The sequence below is a fragment of the Monopterus albus genome, unplaced genomic scaffold (genome assembly GCF_001952655.1).
Source record: "Monopterus albus unplaced genomic scaffold, M_albus_1.0 scaffold125.1, whole genome shotgun sequence".
Taxonomy (NCBI): domain Eukaryota; kingdom Metazoa; phylum Chordata; class Actinopteri; order Synbranchiformes; family Synbranchidae; genus Monopterus; species Monopterus albus.
The window spans coordinates 1,340,293-1,356,669 of record NW_018128005.1 but is presented as its reverse complement, the minus strand read 5'-3'; the positions used below and the strand labels follow the sequence as shown (position 1 = coordinate 1,356,669).

Below are 16,377 nucleotides of genomic sequence, written 5' to 3'. Positions count from 1 at the left end.
AAACCGAAGAAAATGCTGGAAAGTCAGAGCTGGGGTCTAGAACAATCTGGCAGCGTCCTGGTGGGAGGACGCTATCTAAATAGAGGTGCAAACAATAACGAAACAGGTGAAACCAATGTGAGTGATGAAGAACGCAAAAAGACCGAAACTAAGGTGAAACAAAAACAGGAAGTAACGTCAAAATAAAAGCCGAACAGGAAGCAGCGGAACCGAATCATGACAAGGACAGTCATTATTTGAATAATGGAAAATATGACCATAAGTTGTTGACAAAACAATCTTACCATAAGGTCCATTTACAAGCTGTTCTGTAGCTTTTGATGGTGTCCAGCCATCTGCCTTAGCAGTTGTAGTTTGTCCACTTATTATGGAAATTGTAGATATAGAAATGTTCTGTTTCTGAGCACTTAAACCTGCAATAACTGTTGTTAGCAAAGTTAACACACAGCCGCTTATGGGGCAGTTACATAGCAACATTTGGAGCTGTGTTTGCCCACCCAATGATCACTCTCTTTTAGCTCAGGGTTTGTTCTCCACTGACTCCTAAGGGAGAAATCTGGCTCCACTGTATTCGCCAGCTGATCTCTAATGGTGTCTACCAGCTGTTTGCGGGCTTTTTAGAGCTTTTATTGTTATTAAGAACCTGTCATTCAGGCTGAGACCGAAACTAAATGACCGTTGTGGTTAGATTGCTTGCCAAATACTGTTTCCAAGCTGAAGAACAATTGTGATTTGAAGTGACCATACCTTAAAAATTTAACAAACAACCAGTGCTATTGTTGTGAGGACAGGCTTTGTCTGATTCACTGTTCTTGTGCCTCTGTGTTGTTGCAGAGAAGTTCATTGAGAATGTTTTGAAGAACGCTGATAGGCAGCACGTGGATGTGGACAAGCTGACGCCACACGACCTGGATCAGTTATCCAGCCTGATAGCTGATGCTCTGCAGGTGGTCGATCAGGACCAAAGAATAAACAAAGGTCCGACTCGGGTTAGACCTGGACCGAGAGACCTGGAGGGAGAATTGGGGGATGAGGAGGAGGCTTCCAGAGATAAGGGAGAGAAGTTGCTGGAGAATGCTCCAACACTAAAACCACAGGGGAGCGCGCCTATAGTACCAGCAGAACTTCAAGGTAATTTTATAGTGATTCAGTTTGTGTTTTTACAAAATTAAAGTATTGAGCAAAAGCTGGAAAGCAGGTCTATAGTATATGCATAACCGTGTAGGTAGGTTTAAACAAAAACAGCTCTCAGATTGCTCACCACAGGAGTGCAACATAAAAATCAATGTGAAATAAATGGGCACCCTGTTTAGCTGAGTAAAAACATCGCCAATTTTAACAGTTCGTCCTCCACTGAGACTGCTCCGGCTGAAAATGATAGCTGAGGACCCTGCACACATGCTAATGTAGATCTTCTGATTTTTTTTCAGTGTTTAATAAAAAAAAAATCAAAGAAAATATTAATTAAATAATAAAGAAGGATGAATTTGCATTTCCAAAAACAAAATTTGGAGAACCGGCTTTTAGACCCTTGTGCACGTTTACTTCTGATGTGTTGTTTGCTGCTGCTGTGCTGTTTGTTTGAAACAAGCAGCAGATCACCACATCGATACAGAAGAGCACAAGGTAAGAATTCAGTTTGTGATGGGAAAAAGCTTAAATGTCAAAGGGAGGTCAGACATTATGAGCAATTATGTAATATTCTGCATGAGGAGGGAAATGGGCCCTGCAGCCTACAGTCTCCAGAAGACAAATTGTGTTTGACATCACTTACTGAACAAAAAGTGAAAGAACTCCTGAGAATTTAGCAGGAACAGCACAACACAAAAAGTAAATCAAGTCCAACTGCAGAAGGTTTGGGGTCAGGTTGTCATTAACAATGATTTTACAGCTTATTTTTAACAAATAGTATTGTTACTTAAACCTTAGTTATAGTAGTATTATTAATAGCAATAATTTTCTGCAACTTTCAAATAAAAAAAACTAAAACACTAGTGATATTAATGTGAAGCAGCTGCAGGTAGTAGTGGATAAATCAGGTTAATCCATCAGGTCTTTTCATAAGCAGTAAAATCATTCTGATTGTAAATTGAAAGCTGAGCATAAGAAAAGACGCCTGGTTCATATCAGGGGTTCATACAGGTGACATGTTCCTGTGCCTGGCACCGGCATGGCAAGTACTGCACGAGAAGTTCTTTGTGGGTTGATGATACTTGAAAGTGTGAAGAAAATTTTTGTGCTAAGAGAACAAGTTTAATCAAAGTAAGTTTTTGTTTCAGGTAGCATTGTTTAGCTTCTGTTGGCTTCAGGGTCTTGACAAGACAAGCAATTACCCTGAAGCTTTTCACAGACGAATAATAGCATATTATAATCCTGTTCAGTATAAACTCTTGACAGGTTGGCTGTTCTTTGACTCAAGGCAATTAATTCCTCATGCTTGTAGCTGGAGATCGCCAACACACTGACACTACCAATGGGAAAACTCCCACCAGTTCAGTTTCTGCCATTTAGACAAAAGATTCTGATTGAACAAAGCCTCATTACTTAGGTCTGGTGTCTGTATGTGTCTTTATAAAGATTTACCCCTAACTAATTATTCTCACAGATGTGTTCAAAGTTTTTGAAATTCAAATCATTTTTCATGACGTTGAGCTCTTATATAACTTTACCTGCCAACGGCATAGAATTAAATTTCTGATAATTTATGAAAGTCACATCTAGAAGTATTTAAGGACAAAGCATGGTGATGATAGCCAACATTAATTGAAATTTTCCCGCATTTAAATGATTTTCACAGCACTGCATTAATGTTTCATTAGAAATCTGGGAACATGCACTAATAGAATATGAGTAACATCAATACTGGAAGCCTCACGACACAGTGACGGTTTGAATCTGAAGATTAATCTGTCGACTATCGGTGACCTGTCCATGGTGCACCTGCCTGTCAGCTCCACCTGCTGCTGCCATTTGCTCCTATTCAGTCATAAGAGTATTAGTGAAGTCCAGCACTGATGTTGGACGATGAGACCCGGCTCCAAGCCACTGCTCCGGTTCATCCTCCAGGTGTTGAACAGGAAAAAAATATAAAAACAAATAAAATACTTCATGTTCTTGACCCTGTGCACATTACCACTTCTTGTTTAAACAGAAAAGGCTTTCTCTAAATTGAAAGCTCATTTGTGTCTAAAGTATTACTGCAGCTGTAAAATCTTAGAATACACACTCGCCCCCAGCCAGTGCTGAGATAAGTGATAATCAAGCACAGTAAATTAAATCACCTTTGAAAGTTTCACATGGACCTCAGTAGATATTCCTGCTTTGTGAGATTTTAGAGGAACAAGTTTAAGATCACCAGTTTGTTAAATGGAAAACGGGAACTTTGGCTTTGCACACTTTAACTTCAGCTTTGTTGGCTCACCCCTTGTTACGTCTTCAGCCTGAGCGTGGGACTCTCTTTGCCAAACTCCTTGCCTACCTGGACAACAGTTCCTTCAACGCCTCAACTTCAGTGAGAGATCAGAGCAGTGTTGCCATGGAGACACCCAGAGTCCATCAGGCGGGGCTGGAAAACGTCCAGAGTCGGACCAGTGAGGCCGGAGTGGCGGTGCAGAAGAAGGATACCACCCAGTCTGTGGAGGAGGTGTCGGAGCTGGAAGGCTGGATCAAGGAGGTGGCGCCCCCTCCTGCATCAGTTGTCTACGAAGAACCACATAAGAAGATGATGCACGTTCCCGAGCTTCAGCTGGACGTTAAAGGTGGCAGGAAGAAGGCTGATGATGATGTCTTTGGTTATGTCATCACAGACACAGAGTGAGTACGACTTGGTTAAAATATTGATTAGAACCTAACGGATCTTAGGTTATTGCCCAGTTTCAATGTTTCTGGGTTTTAAAGAGCTGATTTTCTTAATTACAACAGAAGATGTATGACGTTAATAGAACGGGACATGGAAGACAAAACAGTGGCTACAGGACATTAACAGACGGATATCAGTGCATATACTGAAAGTACAGGTGTGAGGGTGTGTTGTGCAGGTTTGTTTACCTTTATAAAAATGGAGTGGGCCGGGCAGCGAGCTGTGAGTATACAAGTAGGTCTGGAGGAGAGGTGAATTGGGAAAACAGACAAGTAGTACCCAGAATGGGCCAGGACAGTAGTACGATTATGATATGTTTTGAGTTATTGTTATTATTTTATTATTACTAGTGTTATGCAGCTCTGAACCGCCCCCTGACCGGGAAAGGATCCACTGCATAGTTCTCTCTTAAACAGCCCCCAGACCCTAAACATTATAAGCTCATCTCTGACAAGATATTCTACACATGCATTTCCATTTGTATTTGTTTAGAACAATCCACAGTAATGATCACAGTTTTAATTTTCGCAGTGATGGAGGCAGGAAATGTGTTAACCCAATAAATATAAACCTTCTGTTTCCTTGGCTGCAGTAATGGAAAAATGTAGTTTTCCATACATTATGAAACAGGTGAACCTGCCTTTCATACTGTGAAGGTCGATGTCAGATCACCATGTAGGACGTCTCTGTCCTTCACTCTTATTCAATTTCAATTTTTAATTCACACCAAGGGCGGATTTTTTTTTTCAAACTGATCTCTTCGTGCCTTAGTCAAGTTTGGTTTTGAAACTACTTCACAGATCTTGTCCCTGCAACAGGTGCAAATCTGGCTCGAGGCTTTTGTGGCACATTTTTTTACAGCAAAAAAGTCGTAATTGTCACTGATGTTGTAGAGGGAAAACATCACTGTGGTGTCGCACTCAGGGCTTCAGTACAGACCACTGAGTGCAGTGAGTTGTTCACCAGCTCTCTGGGCTGTCAGTTTTCTTGCAGACTAAACATGGGTTGTTAAAGTTCTCCATCAGAATACAGACATGCTAAGCCACAGCTCTGAAGGAAGGATATACGTATGTAGTATTTTTTGTGATTTCAACTGCTCGTATAGAAGTGAAGTGCACTTCCTTCCAAACACAGCGCTATGCTAACACAAATGAAACTGTAAGCATCAGTGCAGGACTGCAGCTTTAATAAACAGATTAGATGAAGAGTTTTGATACTGTGGCACTGTAGCAGAGGTGAAGGCTGATTGCAGGAACTGACGAGCAGCCTGAGCGTATCAACTGATCCTGTGGCCTGGGGAGAGGAGGAGGACAGGGTGATTCATCACAGCCGGAGGAAAACACCTGCTCCCCAACTCAAACTCACACACGTATGGGCAGGCAGACACACACTGTGTTTGACACCCTGTAACCCTTCAACCTGTAAATGCATTTTCTCCCACACACCACAAGAATCATGATGTATGTCACTGTGGTGAATTGCATCTTAGTAACTGGATGGAAAACCTATCATTTTTTTCCAGGATCATTTGAACTACATTCAGTTTAAATAGCTTCATTAATAAACAGGCAGTACAGGGGATTGTCTAAAACGTACATGCATCTTTTTCATCATTCTTGAATTTTATACTACATGCATGTTTTAATTTAGCAGTAAGTTGCAAAATGATATATTAAACCAAATGTGTTTTTTTCAAAGTGGTGTCATACTGTATTTACTAATAATTTCCCCTGTACCTGTTGTATATGATGGTGACTTTCTCATAAGGTGTTTAGTAGCTGCAGCAGCTTCAGAGGTAGATGTAGGGCTCTTACACTCTAAATTAAAAAGTGTTTTTGGAGGAAGTCCCACCATTACCTTTGGATCCAAAGTTGCTTTAGGAGGTGCTGTAGCTGTGGTAGTTGCTGCTGTTCTCACTTTCTGGGAAACAACAGAGGTGTTTGTGTTGCTTTGCACTGGAAGAAACACTGGACAGTGCTGGCTCTTGTTTTGTTACCAGGCAAACTTGTGTTAGAGCAAAGTGGTTAAATTCAAAAGCCGCTCTGCATGAGAAAAGAAATCCAGCTGTTAAGGCTGTTCTGTGCGAGAAGAATCGCGACCCAGTGTACTGTATGCTGTAGCGTTGCAGCTGCTGTGAGGCCCCTGATGCAGCTCTCAGCATTCAGGGTCTGCAGACTGAACACTGGTGTTGCATATGAAGCAGCCGCTCTGCACTGAGGACGACTGACTGTGGGCTGTGAAGCTGCAGAACCCGTTATACTATAGTATATATACTATATACAGTACTTATACCTCGGCAATCCAGATTTTATTTATTTTTTTTAACCAAGTTTCACCCAGACTCTGCCATATACTCTTATTATGAGAAAATCTGTTAAAATAATAAAGCTTCACTATAAATTTCACTGTAAAAGCCCCATTTTGTGATGGACATCTTTTGATGTTTTTACATACAGTAATTACCTCTTTATAGATGGAACTCCCATCTGTACCATACACGTGGGGCACAAATGTGTGCTGGTCATTGGAAGGTGTACTTGTTGAAGGCCTTTTAGTCTTCTTTATTGAAAGTTGAGGTGTTTACTATCCCCAGTGGTAAAGTAATGTTTCATTTTGGATATCAGTACATTACTATTAAATTATTAGCTCCCTGTGCCCTTGTATCAAACCAGTTAGGACATTGATATTTTTTAGAAGGCTGTGGAATTTATGTTTTTGATCTCATGCAGCTTGGTTAGTTTAACTACTCTGACATCAGTACGTTTCATTTTACATTAAGTGCCATTTCCATGTTCTGTGTAAATATAACACGCAGGTGTCACCAAATCAACCACGACTAGAATTTTTAGGATAGATATACAAAGTTCCATCCATTATCTATTCACGGGGGGCTGGAGCCAATCCCAGCTAGCACTGAGTGAGAGACCGGGGTTTGAACCCGAAACCTTCTTGGTGTGAGGCAGCAGTGCTAATCACTACGTCACCATGCCGCCCACAGATACAGACAGGACAGTCATAAAGATTTTAATTCTAAAGTGTCAGGTAGTACAAATGACCAAAAAACAAACAAACAAAAAAGATAATCTTCCCATTTAAATAGTGCTGAGAAAATGCAGCGGGTGCTGAGCACCAACCATGGAGAAACAAGGAAGTAGACAACTGTTAACTCCCACAGTTAATATTATCGAAAAAGTGAGTGATTTGCACAGCTGGTGACATGTTTCTTTCCGTTTTCTTTGTCATCAGCATCACAGTGCCTGGTGCTGAAGGAGATATTGTGCATCTGGAGGCAGATTTTTTCTGCATTTGAATTTAGCAGAAGGAGCTGAGGGAAGGTCAGACGAGTCCAGAGCAGATAGGAAGCAATTAGCCTGCAGTCGGGGTATTGAACTGTAATTTGCCATCGCACACACAAAGACCCACTAAACACACACAAATGCTGTCTCCATCCTGCCAGCGCATGAACCAAGGCTCTTTTAATTGGTTGTTCCTCCATCTCATTACCATTTTAATATTTTAGTGGGCTTCTCTTTTTAAATAAGCTGCCATGTGAGCATCAGCAAAATATCGGTACTAAAAGTCGTGGTAGTGAATAAGGCATGTTGATCTGACAGCGTAGTTTTGGGACTATTCATATTTTAAAATCGGTTGAAGAAGAGAGTCCTCATGGAGTTCTGCCAAACTCATTTTGTAAGTAGTTGCATGGAGGTGTTTCATCTCTGACCCCTTCACAGCCAACCCTGTAGAGCTTAAAATAAGGGAAGAGGGAGTGATGATCACAACCTTCCTCACCTCTTCAGTATTCTCCTCACCACCGTGCTGCACCTCCCACCTCTCTGACCGCAACTGGGAGCTTCTGTGGAAAGACTGGGGGTTTTTGTTTCATTATTTTACATGTCTGACATTACCCTGAGATGTCGGGAGATTTTTAGTATCTGCTCTGACTGCTCTTATAGCGCCCAGCTGCCATGTCAGCCTCTTCTTTTCTTTGCTGTCTTCCTCGGATCTTCTGTTATCCGCCTGTCATAATAAATGAAGGCAGGAGTGGATTCTACAGAGAAACAGATTTAGCACAAAGTGCAGGTTTTCTCTTGCTACAGTAAAGTACAAATTGTACAGCTTTTGTTTTGTTACACATTTGAATTTCAAAGAATTCAATTCGCCCCCTGCATTGTTTGTCTGACATCCCCACAAAATACAAGTCTAATCTAAACAGGTCCTGAATTTTAGTTGCATGAATGTAAGAAAAACTATTTTGCCTAATCTTTTGTGTGTACTTCATGTACATCAATGTTTCATAACGTTGCTGAGCAGAGAAAAATCACCTCTATTTGTACAGTATATAGTTTTGGTTTTGGTTTTTATGGTAAATGAAACTTATTAATTAACGATACACAGACGCTTGGCCAAAGCATGACGGTGTCGTCCAGTTATTGAGAGCAATGGCTTTAACAACATTGGCTGTCTGTTGTCACACACACCTGTCTGTTGCCTTCTAGATACCACGAGTTTAGACCCCCCCGTCCAAAACCACTCGTGATTTTTTCGCCTGCTTGTGTCGAGCTGTGACTGTGGTTCAGTGGGTAGCGTACTCATGTCTGAACCGGAGGGTTGGAGGTTCAAATCTCAGTGCCTGCAGTTCATGTGTTGAAGTGTCCTTGGGGAAGACACTGAACCCCCAAGTTGCCCCCGATGGTTACAGTCATCGGTGTGAGTTGGCGCCGCGGATGACTGCCTTGGTTCTGTACCGGAAACAAGTTCCTTATGTGTAACATACTTGGCCAAATAAAGGTTATTATTATCTAAAATATAGTGGATGGTGTGATGAAGTTGAAGTTAAGTTTTAACCAGTTTCCCAGGAAGTTTGACATATGATACAATATTGATTTTGATTAAGTCTGGCTTCTGTATTAGTTTGTTTAATGACTTCTGTTTGTTCTCCCTGTCTCCTCCTGACCTCCTCACTCTGTCCCTCCTTTCCTATCTGTCCTCCACTCTTCAACTCTTCCTCCCTGCTTCCTCGTCACCGTCACCAGTGTTCTCCAGACAGATGAAGGCCTTCACCTGATGGAGATCCTGGCTCGCAGGGCCAAAATCCAGATGACTGACTTTGCTGAGCTTTCGTACGTATAGCTGCTTTTTCTTTGTCAGTGACCCTCCAGCAGGAAAACACACATATGCACCTTCCTTTGCTCTCATAGAGTGAGCACCATCTAATCAAAAGCTGGAGGTGTAAACCATTCATTTGTCCATCTGCGTGGTAGAATATCATTGAAACCACAACCTGCACATTTACTATTTGCTGCTGCACTGAATAATCCATTGCTATTGCGGAATGTTGATCAGGCCGCACCTGTTCTGGGGAAAAATGCCAATAAATAACAGCTGTTCCAAACACAGCCAGCATGCTGAAGTGACAACTTTCACATCACACAGGTTTTTCCAGAAGCACAAATCCAGTGTAAGTGGAGAATTCCCTCATTCAAACATACAGCAGCCTTTCACACGGTGCTGCATAGATAATAGTGCAGTCATCACTGCACAGAACAAGGTGCAAAAATACACGGATGTGTTTCAGTCTGTTTGTTTAAACGAAATCACAATCACAACAATCAGAAAACAGGTAAATACTCTATAAACCAGTTACTGGTTGTCACAGTTCCCTTAAAGATCCACTGATTAGTTTTATTTTGTCTCCCTGTGGCCAGGGTCATTACCTGTATGTTTTCAGGGTGTCCATCCGTCTGCCCAGCCCATTCCTGTGAACACAATATCTCAGGAACACTTTGAGGGAATTTCTTAAAACTTGGCACAAGCGTCCACTTGGACTCGAGGATCACCTGATTAGATTTTGGTGGTCAAAGGTCAAGGTCACTGTGACCTCACATCTGTCCCATTCCCATGAACTTGACTGGTTAGCGGAGGCATACAGCTGTATTAATAATGTCTGTCATGAATAGTAAATAAAAAATATGTAAAATATGTTTCCATGAAGTCAAAGCTCCTAAAGCTTGGTCGTCTCACATATTTTTGGTGGGATTGTTGTAGTTTCTCTCACCACTGTAGGAGTGCTGGTTAAAGGGACGTCCCCATGGGTCGTATGAGAGGGAAGAGACAAATGACCTTATGGGTTGTGTAGGTTGGAGGAGCTGTTGAAACAAATTACAGCTCTGACTGGATAAAGATGCCACTCTGCTGGGTTTGCAAGGACACGTTAGCATACATGAAGCAATGAGATTTCAGCTATGTAAACAAATTACAACTATTTGTAGTTGTCTACTTTGGCTGTCAAAAGTAAAGATCATAGACAAAGATTAAATACAAACACTCTCAAACTTGTCGCACTTTCTTTAGAGTGTTTAACTTGACTGCATTAGTTCTTTAGCCCTATCCTTAAACATCATAGCAGCGTCATGGATCTGAGTCCTTGTAATGTGAGAGGGTTGTCAGGATTGGTACAACACAATCTGTAGTACATGTAGACACAGTCATAGCTTCAGCACTGTGTGCAGGAAGCTAATGCAGCATCTCAGTGCTTATAATGTCCTTCTAAAAGTCTCTTTGCCCGGTAATGTAACAGCATCTCTGGACATGTCACCGTGCCAGCTGCCAGACAGCCTGGCAGTTGAATTACATTAAGAATTACAGTTAAAAACTTAAAATTTAGCACTGTGTCAATCAGAAAGGACTGTATACTGAGACTAGAAATACTGCAGAAGAAATGGCCTATGGATGAGTCATAGTGTCCATAGTGTGCTTTACCTTCACAACCACCATTTTCTACCTGTAGGCTCGAGTGGGTGGCAATTTTCTTGAAGGCAAGCATCACATACTAAAAATATTCATCAGAGAAGTGGAGCTGCGTCGCCTCCTCCACAGTTACCCTCAGCGTGTCAGTTCGGAGAGGGCAAACAGGTGGGATCAAAACACAGACTTTCCAGCGGCACAAGGCATCAAATCAGAAGTGAAGAAAGGAAGACAAAACATCGCCCTTACAGAGCAGAGGTCCAAGGACGCCACCTCCGTTTCATTCTGTCAACATTTTTCCTGCTCTGGAGGGGAAGATGGCAATGAGCGCTGCATGTCTGTGTTATCGACGTGTCGGAGTCGAGCTGCCGCTAACTGCAATCATTTAGTAATGAGCCTGAACTCTGCCTGAAGCCTCGCTCACTCTCTCTCTGAGTCGTCTTCTGTCGCTCGCTCATTGTCACTGTCTATTTCTTTGCCTCCATTCCTCGGTTCCTTCCTGTGTCCTTTTCAGAATGCCTCCTTCCTAGTTTGTCTCAAACTGTTTGTCCTCTCCTTTTCTCTGTCTTTGTCTGTCACTTTCCGAACCCCCCCACATCCCTGTCCCTTTTCAGAGTTGTTGCTATATTTTACCCCCCACAGGTGACTTTGCAGTAGGTTGGGAATTTTTTCAGTGTACTGTGCTGCAGCAACAAAACAAGGGCTACTGCACTAGTTTGCAGTTGACACTGCTGGGGGTTGCATTCAGTATACAGACAGTATACTACATTGTACATGTACTCTCATCAAAGTACAAGCCCCCTTTCCCTCACCCTTTGACCTGCTGTACCAAATCAGTGATCTCCTTGAGTTATTTGAAGTCTTTCAAAGCAAAATCAATACAAAACTGGGGCATAATAGATAACAAATTGCCAAAATTTCCATTGTCCCAGTTTTATACTTTTAGTTTTTATACTTCTTTTATCATAGATCTCCTTTGGAAGCTCTCACAGCTACTGCTATATTCTAATCTAACTCGTGTTTTAGGTAAGTTGTTTGTTTATTGTGGGAAAATGTCACAATAAAGTATACTCTCAAACTTAAAGTACACAGTACAGTAGTTCCATGATGAAACACTTGAAAACAACAGCAAAAAAGACTGTGGACAGTGGCGAGAGCTCAAACAAAAAAGTGAAGAAATCTTGTACAAGTACTCAATATATTTAACCCTGTAAAGCCTGACACATCAAAAAATAGCCAGAACATTCTAATTTTTGGAACTGAGATGTTTATTAAACCTTTTAACAAAATCCAAAATATAATTCATGATTCAAAATTCAAGATTCATGATTTTTATTTGCCATATATGCATAGACAGACAGTCCAGGCATATAGGAATAGAGGTGCCATATTATTTAGATTATTTCTATTTCTTTTGTATTACATTTGATACATGGGGCATTTTTGGTGATTTTCTTTGCTCAGAAACCTCAAGTATCAAATATGATACAAATGATTTTATAGGGTTAAATACTGTTTAAAGTCTGACATTTGGCACACAAACTGGCAGAGTACTGACAGAAAAACATGAACACATACTGTACACAGCACTCTAGTATTTTACAGAGGAATTGTGAAATTGTGATACTGTTGTACAAATGCAGTAACAGATTTGAACTCATCTGTTATTGCATTTGTACAGCATTTTCCAGTGACAGTCGCTCAGAGGGGATACTGCTCTGCTGCAGCTGGCTGGAGCTGTTCGTACAGTAAACCTGATAGAAACTTTGTTGACTTTAGCATTAATGCTATAAGGGTGCATGCACCATGTGTATATTGAGGGTCTTATGCAGTAAATGAAGCAAATTCTAAACTGAACTGAACTTGAACTGAGATGGAGTACTGTAAGGATTCATGTGTACATTTGTGAATGTGTGCGAACAGGTGGGGAGTGGGTGCCTCGGGGTCGTGCGGTTCTCACACACAGACGCTCCGTCTCTCTCTCTTCGCCCCCGCCACCTGGCCTCGTTGTTCCTGCAGCACCTCGGCTGCTGTATTGAGTCTCTGGGTGGCCCGTACTGTTCCCCTGTTCTAATGCACCTTTTGTCTTTGTTCTCGTATTCTGGGAATGAAAAGGGGGGAGCTATACACTGGGGAGAGTGATGGATTGGAGACAGAGAAAGGGAGAACGACGAGAGAGAGAGAGAGAGATAAAGAGAGAGTGAGGGAGAAAGCTGGGGGTCTCTCTTTTGTTGCAAGCACAGTGAGCGCCCAGCAGGGGGAGCCGCCTTGACAATTTGTCAGAGGCGCCAAGCTTATTTTCCAAGGCCGCCTGGCTCCTCTCCACTGTGACAGCGGCGGTCACCGTCATCAGAACAAGTAGGCCCACAGACAAAGGATTTAGACTGACACCGAGCCTGCCAACACTCATTTACTCAGCATGCCTCTGGCTTTTACCGCCCTGCTCGTCAACCGCACCGACAGCAGTTTTATCCTTTACTTTAACCTTTTAAAATCCAGGAATAAGACAAAACCCAGACAATTACACAAAAATAACCAGCAATAAATGGTCACAGACACTCTCTAGTAAAATTATGCTTCCTAAACCAGTGGCCTGACACTTCTTAAATGGCAGACTAAGCATCACTAAGACAGATGCACCCTTTTTTCTGCCTATACCAATGGAATGCTAATGCAAACCGTGGCCCCATAATGGCACAGTTGTTAACTTTTTTGCATTGTTGTGCATTTGTGGCCTAGCCAAGGAGCGAATTTACATTCCCTGACACTCGGTTGGTGAATATACAAATTTACAGCATGTATCTGGATTATGAGCTGAGAGCGGCACCTGTCTGAACACGGAGCTCTCCCTCTCCGGCAGCTGCAGACCTACCAGCAGCGAATCCTTCTCTGCTGCAGCTGCTGCTTTGGCTCCTTTTTGTTCCATTGTGTTCCATTCCGTGTGACTTTTGATTTGACATTGTTAACAGTTGAAACTTTAAATGTAGGGAAGTACAATACTTGACAAAAAGCTGTTCAAGTAAGAATAAAATATTTTAAAATATTCAAGCACAACTCAGAGTGCATCTCAAGACCCCAGTAAAAAATAGATTGTAAAACTATCCAAAATATCATAAATGAGTATGTAAATGACAGTATACCCATGTGTCTGAAATGCTTTTAAACCCTGCTAGTTGATTTTAATCTACTTTTCCCACATACCTTAGCTCATGGGTAGGCAATCCTGGTCCTCGAGGGCCGCTGCCCTGCTTGTTTTCCAGCTATCCCTGCCGTGCTCGCTGCTGATTACCTGGATCAGGTGTGTTCAGGTCATCAGAAGCTGGAAGATGCCACTGCTGCCTTAGAGTATCCATTAATGCAGATAGATGTGATTTGATGTGACAGAAAGGAAAAAATACTTTTACTATATTACTACTATATTATTTCTTTAGAAGAAAGTAGCTTCACTAAAAGCTGTTAATAGTAGGGTCTGTGGATTATCCAAAATAACTACAAGAGTGTTTCCTGAGAGACTGTGGGTAGAGGCAGATACAGTAGCTCACAGGTGAATGTCTCAAACCCTCAAACAAACCCAAAACCAAAAGTTTAAGAAGTTTTATGTAACTGAAATGAAATTGTAGCTGTGTTGGGCTAAGCCACTGTACACTTCTCCCCTTCATCCATTTGCCAGGCAGTAACACTGCAGGCACCATGCACTGTAGCACCAGATTAGCATAAATAACAACAGAAGTGTCTCTGAATAAAGTAGTTAGCAACCTGTGTAACCTCAGCCACTGAAAAGACAACTAAACTTCCCTTTTCTAACAGTTGCCTCTTGGGGCCGAGGCGGGTTCAGTGAGCCTCCAGCAGAACTTGCACATATGACTCATGAAAGTAAGCCTACACAGTGTGCCAGGACACAAAACGAACCTGGAGAGTGACTCACACCCATACGTTTCATTTGGAACTATTCAATACTGATTAGATAATACTGACGGTGAGCGCTTTCAGCAGCGTGGCCTGTTTTTAGCTGCCACGCTGGCCTGGTAGTGGTTGAAGGCGAAGCGGCAGGCGGGAGGGAAGCGTTGATGTGGGTGGCTTCGCAGAGCCTTTGACTGTAGCTGGCCGCCGAATAATGATGTCTGTTGCGTAACCGTCACTGAGTGTAGACTGGAGAGGTTGTTTTTTTTTTTGTTGAAACAGGAGGGTCGAGGTGATGTAATGTCTGTCTGAGCTGAAGGGTCATATCAAAGAGCTGCCACTAGGAGGAGAGAGTGGGCCTGAACTGGAAGAATGTGAGGATGAGAAGGATGATGGGCCGCATGTCTGCCAGAGGCTTTACACTGTAAAAAAATCTACATCTCTGTTAGTCATTTAGTCCCAGTTATGAGTCGTATTATAAATATCCCTTTGCTTTTAGTTTGGTACAAGGCATGTGTGGGTTTGCTGTTCCACAATCAGCTGCTGTTGGATTAAACCTCAATTACTCCCAGTTTGAGTCCTAAATGTCTAATTATTTAGTACAAATCACCTCGTTTCCACAGTTTCACTGAAATGGGCACACATCATTAAAGAAGATTTGAAAAAATACATCTCTATCAGAAACACTGACTTTTACCACCCGTTTTTAGAAAGTTTGATTGGTAGCATTCAGTTACAAACACAAAAGAGCTGGATTAGATGGAGCATGTTTTCTCAAGTATGATATTCTGTAGTTTTGAGGTTCTATATACTTATAGAACTTTTAGGGCTCTGGCATTTTATAGTTCTAGTCAGACCTTTTGTTTTTTACAAAAAATGTATTTCAGTTGGATTTTCAGCCAAATGTGACCCAGCGACCACCATTCTGCCTCAGACGTAACCCGAGGACCACTGTTGTGGGTTACGTGCGTTACAGATGGGTGCTGTTTGAATCCTGAAAGTCTCCATGGCTTTTATAAATGTTATTTATTTGCATGAATTGGATTATTTGCAAATCTGTTTAAAAAACTCAATTAAAAGATTGCTTTAGTGGAGCTACATTATTGAACACATGGTCAGGCAACCTGCAATTGCTTCATGGACCACCAGGGGGCCGCGGACCACTGGTTGAAAACCCCTAATGTACACTGTTTCAAAGTTAGTTACAGTTATTGGTTTATTTTCAGATTCAGCTTTTACAGTCCACATGTGCTGTGGCTGTTGCTGGGTAAAGCTCTTTTGAGGAGCTCTGAGAAACAGCCTTGTGATGACTTAAGACTTCATTGAGAGGATCAGAGGCTCCTCTCGACCCATAAAAGAGCAATTGATCCTTGACATAATCCAAAAAGCCTGTTTGGTTTGTCATTGTTTTTTGGCCTCATACAGTATTTAGTGGATTTTCCTGGAATGTGGGCAGTGCAGTGGTTAGCACAAGAAGGTCCCGGCTCGAACTGACTGGGTCCTTTCTGTGTGGAGTTTACATGTTCTTCTCATGCCTACGTGGGTTTCCTCCACAGAGACCTGCAGGTCAGGGTGACTGGTGACTCCAAATTGCCAGGACATGTAAATGCTTGGCTGTCTTTATGTGACAGACTGGTGACCTGTCCAGGGTGTACCCTGCCTCTCGCCCAGCTTCAGCTGGGATCGGCATAATTGACTGCTCAGTATTTAAATCACCAGTCAGCGTTTACTCAAAGCTAGATTGTCAACACAGTTCTGTTAGTACACTCCAGCCTGCTGACCTGCTCTCTGCCTGCGGCTGACCTGTTTCCCTGGACGCTGACCTTGCCTGCCTTCCTGTGTATGAACTAGCATACTCACAGCCTGGTTAG

General features: G+C 42.1%; 1 protein-coding gene across 3 annotated transcripts in view; it reads left to right on the top strand.

The window, feature by feature from the left end:
• Positions 1-16,377, top strand: part of LOC109967083 (receptor-type tyrosine-protein phosphatase N2-like) — a 194,639-nt gene that overhangs the window by 50,767 nt on the left and 127,495 nt on the right. For 2 of the 3 annotated variants that reach the window (XM_020612432.1, XM_020612430.1), the window contains 4 exons: positions 835-1,131; positions 1,595-1,626; positions 3,440-3,813; positions 8,896-8,982. In XM_020612432.1, the coding sequence (XP_020468088.1) occupies positions 835-1,131; positions 1,595-1,626; positions 3,440-3,813; positions 8,896-8,982 (790 nt within the window). The remainder of the gene's footprint in view (positions 1-834; positions 1,132-1,594; positions 1,627-3,439; positions 3,814-8,895; positions 8,983-16,377) is intronic. The other variant, XM_020612431.1, reaches the window with a different exon arrangement.